This window comes from Topomyia yanbarensis, chromosome 2, assembly GCF_030247195.1.
Source record: "Topomyia yanbarensis strain Yona2022 chromosome 2, ASM3024719v1, whole genome shotgun sequence".
Classification (NCBI taxonomy): domain Eukaryota; kingdom Metazoa; phylum Arthropoda; class Insecta; order Diptera; family Culicidae; genus Topomyia; species Topomyia yanbarensis.
Genome location: NC_080671.1, coordinates 168,458,836 through 168,472,003, shown reverse-complemented (window position 1 = coordinate 168,472,003; position 13,168 = coordinate 168,458,836). Strand labels below are relative to the sequence as shown.

At 39.2% G+C, this 13,168-nt stretch overlaps 1 protein-coding gene across 1 annotated transcript; it reads right to left on the bottom strand.

Annotated features, from left to right (window-relative positions):
• Positions 1–348: 348 nt before the first annotated feature.
• LOC131679882 (uncharacterized) lies at positions 349–12,924 on the bottom strand. The gene is made up of 6 exons (XM_058960633.1): positions 12,361–12,924; positions 11,995–12,148; positions 2,781–2,878; positions 2,600–2,728; positions 1,478–2,278; positions 349–534 (listed from the first exon to the last, which is right to left on the bottom strand). Exons 1-6 carry the CDS (start codon positions 12,922–12,924, stop codon positions 349–351), a joined length of 1,932 nt encoding a protein of 643 aa, XP_058816616.1.
• Positions 12,925–13,168: the final 244 nt, after the last annotated feature.

Genomic DNA, 13,168 nt, shown 5'->3' with positions numbered 1-13,168 from the left:
TATACTTATTAAATATAGGATCCTATAATGTTGGGTGGTATCCTGCTCAATGTGGGGGCTATACCAAATGAGTTGCTCACTCCACACTACTACACCCACCACCCAGTAGGGTTAGGTTCATTTTACGGACTCTCTCCCCTCTGATGTTCGGTGTGTATGCTGGCTAGGAGGAAGGTCGCAGTCTACAGCCGGAGCTATGGCTACACACAGAGAATCTTCCCATCCCAACGCCTTCTAAACTCACCGCTCGGTTGCGCCTGATGTTTATGTATAGGGGTATCAAGGAGTAGGCCTCCCTCAGAGGTACGGTGTGTTCCTTTCGTCTTGGGTGCATTTCCTAGGATGATCCTACGAGGAAGAAACCACCACCCACTTGGCAACCCCATAAGAACGGGAGGAGAAACTCAGCGGTTTGAGCGAATTGAATTGCTGCTGCACCCGGAACAAAGATACGTAGTTGCTCGTTAGGGGGTTTAGTTTCTGTGTATATAGGCAGGATACCATCAAACTGCCCTTTCCATCGTTGACTCCTATCTTCATCCGAAATTGGTTATAAATTGGTCAAAGTATTAGATATTGCATCCATGCACTGCTCACCCGACACAATCAGTTGGCTAGAGCATTAAAGCTTGTTTAAATACACACAGCCACAACGTAATAATAACATGTAGTATCTTCGAGCTGGTTTTGCACTGTATACAATGCAGTTCTATAAGTTCGAGCTTGAAATTAAGACGGCGTTTCAAAACCATTCTTTTAAACAGTTAATATTAATCTCTTGTGAAGCACCCAAAATGTCCTGTAGTGTTATGGCACACGCCACAACGGGGATATAAGGCACGCGTCAAAACGGTGCACCCTTTACCTTTACCCTCAATGTGTATACCAGCGAACCAGTTTCGCGCTTCTCCCAACACAATCACTCTGTCAATCTCTATTTCGTCCCATTCCATTCCTGGTGAACTGGTGAAACCCACCCTATCTTGCAAACGTTCTCCTCTGAGAAGGGGTACGAACCACACTTGCAAAAGTGGGAACAACATCAAACTAATTCCATTAGTCCCACTTTAGGACGATACTTTTCTACTGGTACGCCGTACACCTTGTGGCTAGAAAGTTTGTTCAGCTAGACAATCCCCTTTTCGCCGCAATGAATGCGTTCACCCAGGGGCTTGTCGGTGAGTCCGCTCTTCTTGTCATTAAATCATTTTCACCATTATTAGCTCATTTATATGGCCTTCCTTTTGAACAACAACTACCATACGGTATACGCAGTACTTCTACATCACATCAACGGTGAGCTAACTAGTTAACGCGGTTCGCCCCAGAGGATAATGGCGTGGAAAATTGATCTTTATTCGATTAATTTTTATCTCTTATCAATACAGATCACTTTGCATAAATAGAAATTCGAAACATCACTGAAGCATTTTTTACCAGCAATATTAAAAATCATCGCAATACAAAATGTACTCACCATATTCAACGCGTCAACATCCGCAACACCCATGCTCCTGGTTAGCTCCAAATATGTGGATGTAATTGGCTTACTCTCACTCTGTTCGGCTTCACTATCACTGTCACTATCACTGTCACTCGCGTCAAGTTTATCACCTAAATTGTTGTTCAGTCTTACTTTTTCCTGCACTTCAGAATGCTCGGATGCAAATAGCTCCTTGGAGGGGAACTCGACTAGTGAGATGTCCTCTTCGGGTACATCGCCCACATCACATTCTTTTTCGATACCCCGCTCGCTACACACTACAGCACTTTCATCAAAAACACTATCGGGCACATTCGATGAATCAAGGCACGATGCCGTCTCAGAATCTGGTGTTCCGGTAAGATCAACCACTTCCTTTGGCGGCACTTTTTTACGACCTTCCGTGCTCTTCCTAGCATTATCGTAAAACGTTTTCAACAGCTGATAATACGTTAAATTACTTCCATCGCTGGCGTTGTTGGACACTTCACAGTAATTCATCAATTTTACATACTTTTGGTCATCACCTAAACTATCAAAACTTGCACTAACATTGGTAACACTATGAGTTAAGGCTAGTCGAGGTGTCGAACTTTGATTGCAGAATTCACGAGATTTTCCGTCTCTTTCGAATGATTCGTCAGTCTTAGGAGTTGCAGGTGGCTGTGGATGTATGTCGACTGTCTGCTCCAGTTGGCCAGGAGATTGCGAACGCATCGCTTTCGAACACTGCCCACACAGTGATAGAAATTTCGTTACCGCTTCCCGAGGTAGGAATGCGTACGTTTCTGTTATCTGGGAAAAAATCGACGGAGGAAAAACAATAATTAGTTGATAGCTTGCACATCAATGCACAGGTGGTATAAGTAAATAATTTCGTTTCGTTTTTTTTATTTACGTGACTTTAAAAATTTTCATTCGTCACGTAAGTAAATAATTTGAAGTCACCAGTACGTGATCATCTATAGATTAATTTTTCTATGATCTCATTTCTTTTCGAGCTGAAACACTAAATAATTTTGATTTTTACGTGAATGGCTGTACTATGTATTTCCACTGTGAAACAATTTAATTCTTGTAGATAATGCAGATTCGTCGAAATGCAACAAAACTTACTGTTCGATAGGTTCTTTTCTGGCCTGCGTGACGACTCGATCGACTTCCCAGAGATACATGTACACCGTAGATGATGTTGAAAAAGTTTTCCACAACTGCAACTTTTTTGAACGGTTGGGTGTCGGTTTCCTGAAATCGAATATTATTGTAAACCAGTAGGTCAATTTTAATTGAATTTTACCGTCGTGTTTGGAGCGTACAGTAGACATCCGTCATTTTCCTCTTGTTTTTGAAACACGAAAATATCTTGAAAATCTTTTGGCTTTGAAGTGGTAAAACCTGAAAGAAGGAAAAATAATTGTAAAATGTCACTATTTGTGGCTGATAACTTTAGTTGGCAAAAAAATAAAGACCAATAAAATAAACATGAAACTTAAAAATTGATCATCCTTTTGGAGAAAGTAGCGTGTACAAAATTTTCACAACGAATATTATTTTTATGTAAATAATTAAACAATCATTTAATCACGATTCTAACGAGGATATTGATAAAGATTTTTTTCTGTTCTGCATACGTTTCTCTACTTCAATGAAAAAGCTAAAATCACTCATTGCTGACACTTTAGATCTAATTCGCAGTACAGAAAAGATTTTTTTAAATTTCATTGAATTTTCGTTTTTGACGCTGCATCCGTGTAAAACCACACAAAAACTACATTTTTGTTTTCGATAGTGTACTACCTCGGTGTAGTCGGTGCTACACTTGCGTCTCTCTTTTTGCACTACGACGGTGTAACACCAGGTAAAACGAAAATGCTATACAATGGCATTTGAAATGACTTTTAAAACCACAGTTCATAAATATAGCATCGGAAGCAGTTTGGTCAACCACTCTATCCTCGGAATTAGCGACTATCGCCCTGACTTATTGTCATATATTTCATTCGAAATACTAATATCGTAAAGGATGTCCCACATAAAAATGCATCACGGAAAAAAATCTTTAGAAAATTACCTAGCGGATCGATCCTTTCATATCTTCAGACAATAAAATATAACCCATTAGTAACCTTTTGGTATATTTATTTTATTCAATTGCAATATCATAACCGTACGCTCACATCTTATGCTTAACTCCACTTATTAGGTTCTGTACAACATCTGGCTGCAGCTTCTTCTGTACGTAAACCCACCTTTTCTTCATGAGAATTTGACCTCCTTGGGATTCTTCCGTAGTGCTTGCTTTATAATTGCCCAGTATTTTTTGAAAAGGTCTTAGTTTCGGTGTGTTGGGGGGAGGATTACAGTACCGGTAGTCACGAATGGTACACTCCCTTTGTCACATGAGCAGATAGCTTGCCAAATCATATATTTATTGGCAAACTTTGAAAGTTTCTGCTGTCGGAACGTCAAACTAATGCTGGGCGGTGAAGAACAGTAACCCCGAAAACTGCCGGAAGTCCGCCTTGACGTAAGTCTCATCATTCCCCGATCAGAAACACATAACAAAAATATTTCAAAACTATATTTCGCTCTGTAACTTATTATAATTTTCTGTTATTTTAACTACTAACCAGACCAAATTTATAACACAGTATGTTACGACAATTGCATTCTGTTTTAATCTTGTTATTTTATTCTGATCGGGTCATGACGAGATAATGAGACTTCGTCGGCATCTGTACATCCAGATGTACAGTTTCCCGGCCCGTTACTTTTCCACCGTATTTTACCATTCGTCACGATTTGGAACCTTCTGCCCATTGTACGTATGCAGTCTCTCCCGGTCCTTGGCTCTCCGAACGGATGTCTTGGACAGCTTCTACTTTTTAAGCACATCCCTGACCGAAGCATTGGGATTCCGCTTAAACGCTTTCACTACACGCTTGCGATCCATTACACTCTAAACTACTTCTAGTCAAATTTTCAAGAGAAAATAATTATTTTCCACAGCGTTTTTCCGTGAAGCAATTTGATGTAGGACACCCTTTAGGTCATTTATCCTTCGCTGTACTATGAGTGGAGTCAATTTTAAGGGAAGTGAAAGCGAAAAGTAGAATTATATTTTAATCAGCTCTTCGGCCATTTATAGGAGATGTTTCAGCTTCTTTCTTCGAGCAGCCTAGATAAGCCGTGTAGTGTCGGCAGTAGTTGTTTCAACCAACTAAGACCACCTATTCCATGGTAAAAAACTACCAATCAGAATATATTGGCTTAAATGGCACGTTTCCCGTATGTAGTCGGGGAGATTGAGACTACTGAGACTCTCGGCTGATGGTAGTACGGTGAAGTTTTGCTGAGTTTCGATTATCAAATTTCGATGTGTACAGACGAACCTTCCCAGAGGCTGTGTGGTATCCGGCCAAAAATTGAGCCACTGGGGTCCTGCTCCCATGTCGTAGGAGGCGACTGAAAGTAGGCGACCCTAAACCAAGGTGCAGTTCCGTGCCGAGGACTGGATGACTGGAGGATCTAAAATATGCCAGTCGCGCACGGAGCATTTTGGGTTTTGCCCTTAGGTTGTTATGCGAATCTCTGATACAGTGGACCAGGGTTGTTAACGTTGAATTCAACTTTACCGCCGATAACGATGAATTTAGCGCCATTATCGGCGATGATTTTTACGTTAATTTCATCGTCATCGTCAACGCACTTCGTTGAATTCAACGTTAGCGTTATTGGAAATTTTCGCGTTGAATTCTATTTAAAGTATTTTTTTTGTCAGAGAAATTGTATAATTTATTCACATGAAGTTCAAATTTATATGTAGATATATTTCTGTAAAAAGGTATATTTTAAATTTTATTTGATGTTCAGATTTTGAGCACTAATTTGGTAAAAACAAAAATTTCTCACTAGGGTGAAAATTTGTTGGTAAAAACTAGTCTTTGTACAGGAGGGCACAAATCCTTATTTCATACTTAGTTGCGTTTCGGCTTCGCCTCATCAGAAACCGACACTAACTTATCGTCGGAATAGATTAGCGCCGGCTTGACACAAATCCCTTAAAACTAAAACACACTGTGTTTCAATCGAACGACTGATCAAACGTGATGTCCCATTCGAGCAGAATTTCTGTTTATGCCGAAACGCAACTAAGTATGAAATAAGGATTTGTGCCCTCCTGTACAAAGACTGGTTTTTACCAACAAATTTTCACCCTAGTGAGAAATTTTGGTTTTTACCAAATTTTCCTCCTTAGAGTGAAATATAGCATAGTGGTTTCGCATAGGCCTGCTAAGCCAAGACAAATTTCGGCTTCACTGAGTCTCATCGGCATAAACAGAACTTCTGCTCGAACGGTACAGCACGTTTGATCAGTAGTTCGATTGAAACACAGTGTGTTTTAGTTTTAAGGGATTTGCGTCAAGCCGGCGCTAATCTATTCCGACAATAAGTTAGTGTCGGTTTCTGGTGAGGCGAAGCCAAAACGCAGATTTTGAGGCTAGTTGTTGGGGTATTCATAACATAGGTATAGACCTAAAATCCAAATCGCGTGATCTCGGTGATCAGTAGATGTTTCCAAGTCCACGTGCAATGGCAATCTATCATGCAACCTTCGTACCCCATGTTCATCAGCTGAATAGCAAGTTGCGTCATACTATTGAGAATATACATCGGTTGGAGCCGTGTTATTTGTTTATTTATTTATTTGTTGTAGCCACTTGGCCCCAATGGTGGTTGCTTAACCTAATTACATTTTAGAATAGACATTATTTTGGCTTTCATCGAATTCCAGGTTGAAGTCAAAAGCCGTCGCCACACTGTTAAAACACGCTGAAGTCCGGCTAATTGGATAATTGGTTATTGCGTAGAGCTCGAACGCGAGCTTGAAGATCCAGGCTTCCGAGGATTGAAGGGCAATCCACCTTGGCAGACCTGTAAGTCGGAGACGAACAGGGCTCGAGAGCGGTCACTCCGGATGCTTAGAGTATCGAGCTGTATTAACTGACAACGGTCGTAGCTCGGCAGCTGAAATCTATTTTGCCAAGGAAGATGTTGGAGTGCAAAGCGTATGAACCGCCGTTGGACGGCCTCGATTCTGTCAACGCCATTTTGGTAGTAGGGGTTCCAAACAGCAGAACAATATTCTAGTGTATAGCGAACCAGCGCTCAATAGAGTGGTTTTAAACAGTATACAATGTAATGTATACTATACATCCCTAAAGTTTTACGCAATTCGGAAAATGAACCCAAGCTGTCTTGATGCCTTATCCACAATGGGTGATGCATGTGGTTTGAAAGTTAGTGCCGAATCCATGATGACTCCGAGATCCTTGATGTGAGAGTGTCTTGGAATACTCGAGTCGAAGAAATGGTAGTTCAACTGAATCGGATGGCGTTTCCGCGTAAACGTAACGATTGAGCATTTACTCGGATTTAAAACCATTCTGTTTAGATCACACAACGTACTAAAGCTCTCCAGTTCACTCTGAAGAAACTTGGCATCGGTTTTATCTCGCATTTGTCGAAAAAATTTCATGTCGTCGGCGAAATAAAGGCGGCCTTCTTGTAATTTGATGTTGACGTCATTAAATTAGAGGAGTATTAAATCTACTCGGTTCCTGGGCACTACTGAAAAGGTTACATATTTCGAATGACGTTCAATGCAGTCAAGGAAGATGTATAAAGCGAACTCAGCTATGTACGCTTAAAAAATAATAATAATCCTACATTTTCATAAATCGCAGGAAGAACTTTCAATGTTTTTCCTTTTTAAAGTTTGTTTTAAATTGATTTCAAAGTGAAACGTGAATATTTTGCAAATCTATAAATATAAACGGCACAACTTATTTCAAAACCAATCGTGTATGAAACAGAGCCGAATATAAAATACTGTTGCCCATAATTTGTCTTAACTATTGTCGTTTATACGTAAATTGAGATTATGAATTGAATATGGGTGAATTGAATACTATTTTAAATTCTTTACTCACAAAGAGCCTATTTTGGGAAGAGGTTTCAATATGAAGCGTCATTTGAAATCCAAAGTTTTGCTCATTTCTAATGCAGTTAATTAATAAATTTATAAAGTATATGCCGGTACCAAAATTTTTAACAATCTGTTTAAATGCGACGAAGCTACTGCTTCAGAAGTGTACTCAACCTATATTGATTGCTGTGAAAATGTTGATTGCAAAACCTTTGTTTCGTTCCGTGACTATGTCAGACCAGGCTTATAGGACTTTAGGTCTATTTGATAAAATTATTTCGTTTTGCAAGCCTCACCCATATTCATTTCATTGGTGATATGGCATATTTAATTAGATTTCTTTAGAAATCTTCGAGTACATCACGAGTACAACGTGTTTGGTCCTTTTGATAGTCTGGTAGACCAAGGAAAATCAAGTAGCAGTCTTGTTTTTTATATCTAACATAATTGCGGCCCGGTGTGTCCATGCGTTAAGGCGGTTCAGCCTTTCGACTTTAATAGAAGTAGAGAAATTTTCAAATTAAAAATAGGGTTAGGTTGGTATACTCTGTACGAAAAATCATTTATTCGAAAACAATATGTATTATATATATATATATATATATATATATATATATATATATATATATATATATATATATATATATATATATATATATATATATATATATATATATATATATATATATATATATATATATATATATATATATATATATATATATATATATATATATATATATATATATATATATATATATATATATATATATATATATATATATATATATATATATATATATATATATACTAGATAGCATAAACACCATTCTATAAGTGCTCAAAACAGAAATCAACGTAAAATTGTCGTTAACGTTAACTTTACATTCATCGAAGTGCGTTGACGATGAACGATAAAATTAACGCCAAAATCAACGCCGTTGAATTCAACGGAAAAATTATCGATTCAACGATATCGCTTTGAAACGATAATGTTGAATTCAGCGCATTAACAACCCTGCAGTGGACCATTATTTTCTTCGCAAATCGTGGGAATCAAATGATCGTGTCCCATTTAACCCAGATATGGCTCGCTATATGCGTTAACATCCCAGCTTGCTTCGTGTCCTGTAGTTGTTGTGCAATTTATGTTGGAAATGAAATGTACAGTTCTCTAGTCAACAATGGTTAGAATAGCACAAATCAATCTCCAGCATAAACGTACAGCAACTATGAATTTATCTCGACTCATGCAGGAAGGTAAAGCTTCCATAGCATTGGTCCAAGAACCGTATTTCCATAAAGGAAACTTCTATTTCGGAAAGTTACTTAATACTGCCTTCATTGCTTACAACAAGATTGGCATGACTAACCCACGTGAAATGCCTCGTGCTCGAATTCTTGCAAATAAAGCTATTGACACGTGTCTCATATCGGAGCTCACAACTCGTGATATCTGTATTGTCACTGCTACTCTGGCTGTCGGTAACGTAGACAAAAAAATACATATATTGTTCAGCATATCTAACGCATAATCTCGTTCTAACGATTTTAAAAGCGTTGTATCATATCAGGTACAAACCTGTATGTGAGAAATTGTATTGTACTGAATGTGGGAAACCGACCAACTTTTGCGAGGTCTGGGAGGGAGGAGGTGTTAGACATAATGCTTTGCTCTGATATAATTTTGCATGAGCTGGGAAATTGGCAGGTTCCGAATGAAACTGAACCGTCTCTATCCGATCATAAATATATATTCTACGATCATTTTGATGTCACCTTCAATGTGGTAACATATCGTGATCCTAAATCTACAAACTGGGACCTCTTTCTGGAAAACTTGGCGACTAAATTTCATGGATATTTTTCAACAATTAGTCAACTAGACAACTTATATGACATCGTGGATACGACAAACTGATTCATAGTAGCATCCTACGAAGAAGCTTGTCCACTTCGTCATACTTCGTGTGGTGGAAGCGGGGAGAGGTGATAACAGTCCAGTCAAAGCTAAACCATCTGCACAGAATTGCGCTCATAGCATTGACTGGTGCTTTCAGCACAACTCCAAATGCTGCTCTTGAGGCACTTGTAAATATCAAACCATTTCACATACATCTCGAACAAGAAGCACTACCATGTGCATACAGACTGAAAGTTATTGGGCTTTGGAACAGTAACCACGTTGATCTTGCTACCAGTCATACGCGATTGTGGTCACAAATGGTTACATGGGGTGAGGTTATTCTTACTCCCAGCGATATTACACTCACATGTAGTTTTCCTTACAGGACATTCCATGTGAAGATTCCCTCTCGAGCGGAGTGGTTGTTTGGCTATATGGAAAGACAACAACAAACGCAAGTGGTCTGTTACACTGACGGTTCTCTCATGGAAGGACGTGCTGGTACTGGTGTCTACTGTCGTGAAATGAAATTGGAACAATCGAACTCATTAGGTAGATACTGTACTGTATTCCAAGCAGAAATCTTTGAAATTATGTGCGGGGTACAATAGACTTCAACTGAGTTTGTCCGGCAAGTTATAAACTTCTGCTTCGATAGTCAGGCTGCAATCAGGGCCCTTAGCTCAGACAAATCACGGTCCAAGCTAGTGATCGCGTGCCGAACCCAAATCGAAGAACTAAGCATTATCAACACTAACTACCTTGTCTGGGTGCCCGAACATTCCGGTATTACTGGAAATGAATGGGCTGACAAATTGGCCAGGGCAGGTTCAGCGATTGACTTCGTTGGTCCTGAATCCACGCTGCCAATTTCGACAAGTTGGATAAGGGAAAAAATACGGTCCTGGTCTTCGTACGAGCACCGCAATTATTGGATAAATCTACAAACGTGTCGCCAAACAAAGACGTTTCTAGAATAACCGTGCCCAGTGATTTCGAAAAATCTCCTACATTTTTCGACGCTCCACTGTGGAATGTTGACCAGGGCTTTAACCAGCGACTGCAAACTCAATTATCACATGGCAACTATTCTGCGCGCTGAGTCTTTTTCATGTGATCTTTGTGAATCCGACTACGGAACCTTTTATCAGTTAATTTACAACTGTCCACAATTGCGCAATTGCGATTTCGAATTTTCGAACTTTCTTACAAAGACGACACCATTTTTGAACGACTGAAACTCAGACATACTGAAGTTTCTTATCCAATGCGGTAGTGAGCTTTAGTCTTACTCGCAGGCGAGTTGACCTAATTGTGAGATTAGCTTACCTGCTGTTTGTTTTTGTTTTTGTGCTGTTATTTTTCTCACCCTTTTAATTCTACTTCTCCACATCTCCTTCTCCTTTCCTTTCGCTCAGGAAATGATGAAAACACACGGCAAGGCACAAATCCCCGATTACATACGGGGAACGTGTCATTTAAGTCAATATATTCTGATTACTGATTCCTATTCATGGTTATCAGTGTGCATACTTTGGACTACTTTGTAGTTAGCAGCTGCCGCAGGATAAATGATTGTTCTCATGCTTAGTTGCTCGTTATTTTAGGAACACTGGGTATTAACAAAAAAATGTTATAATTATTTTTATCTGCTGGATTTTTTTTGGCAAAGTTCTATTTCATTCTGTTGAAACTTTTTCCCCCAAAAGCAGTCTGCTACCAGCATGGAAATAGTACAACCAAGGCACAGCTAACCTTACTCTCTTCCCAGTATTCCTGTCTTGTTGTATAGCTTTGGAGTAAAAGCTCTGTCGCATTCAAACAGCTAGAAACAGATAAATTTATTGAAAGATGGAACTACATAGAAAACCGCAATACTTTTGAAATCAGCAAAAAAAGTCGCATAAAAGATTTCAGTGTATATAGAAACTTTGTTTCCGGAAGATGTTTTGAAAACCAGTATTTTATATCAAAACTCTTGGATTTTTTTTTTCTGGCTACGTGCTTGGAATATGAAATTACATGATCGTAGTGTCATTGAAAAAATAGTTACCAGCAATATTAAAACTGTGATCGTAATATGCCACTGACTCAATTGAGAGCGGCTCATAACAACGCAGGTTAAATTAAGTAAAATTCTATGGTCAGTTACCAAAACCGGCACATAGGTCTAGATATTATAAAAACTACTAAAACATATATTCACATATAAAAACAATGTAAATAAGCCAAATTTTGAATTTGTAAATCTTTAAAATCGTCCTGTCTCAAGTGTACTTGGTCTATACTCTATCTAATATAAATATATATGCGGTATAAATATAGAGCTGCCCTAATAAATTCAGAGGATAACGCTCAAACTTAATTAGTACTTGGACTCATAAGAAAGAGGAAGGGCGATGGTCTCATACATCAGCCGTCATTTGAACGACCCGACCAAGAAGGATTCTATATACGCCCAACAATTGTTTTATTAGTTTAGGATTTGCCTTTCCTAAATTCAGTTACTAGCAAAAATTCTTTATGAGATTATTCTACAGATGTGTGGCAATCGAAACAAAATGCAGTCCATAAGCAACAAAAAATTATAGAATGACGCTGAAACATAAACATTACCTTTAGTCTTGACCCAGAATCTAAACTTAGAACTGTCTGGGTTGTTCATTTCAAGCCCCTTAAGAGCCTTGATAATCCTCGCCTGTTTCTTGAGTGTAATGGTTTTAGTTTTTGCGCGGTCTCCGTACGTTTGAATCACCCACGGTTGAAAAATCTGCGAAACGCGATAGAACAGAAAAAATAACTATATGTACACATCTTCACGAATTCAATTTCGTCATCACAGAAAGCAGTGCATTGCATATGTACATTGAACATAAAATACGCCGGCCAACAACAAAAAAACAACTAAAATACGACGGCCGGCGCAAAAAGCGAAAGCAAAACTGCGAAAGCACTTGAACAGAATAATAAAAGTCTATTTACTTCAAACATCTGATCACGTGTGTAGTCGTATTTGGGTCGTTTCCGTTGTGGCGAATCCGGCTCGTCCTGCTGCCTCGCCGACCTGTTGTTGTTGGTGCCCTGTGCCCGGCTCCCACACGAGGAAGATTCATTCAAATCAGCTGTTTTCAACAATTTTTCACTTGTCTGCCATGTATTTTGTTCTTTCGCACTACCACCCCCAACAAACGAATTTTCCTCCCCAACGCTAACAGCACCACGCTCCGCAGCGACCACCACGTCCGCACCCGCTAGTGTTCGTTCCGAGTTCGGCACCAAGGACAACAACGACGCCGACGAGGATGACGAACAGGAAGAAAAAGACGATTCTTTGCGCTTCCGTTTGTTGCGCTGTTGCTGTCGGTGAAAGTTTGTTTGCAAAGTGAAATTTTCCAACACATTTTCACCGAACAACGACGACGATGACGAATCAGGCCGGTTTTTATCCGTGTGTGTGGGTGCTTCGACAGACAGAGCTTTCCGTAATGTGGAACTGCCGCCGCAGTTTGTCGCGCCAAAAATATTCAAACGACCGTTCGACTCCATTCGATTATTGCGATTACACTGATCCAAAGAAGGTGCACTTGAGAAACAGCGTTCAATTACTATCAACTAAAACATAACCTAACAATGGCATTTGCATAACGTGGAAATTAAAATTTTGGAAAACCGACAAAACATATTACAAAACACAACTAAATAACGAAAAAAGATCCGTGTTACACTCTATAGATTCATCCTGGCAACTGACCATCGTCGAAGAAGTGCCGAAGCACTCTTGCAAGGACCA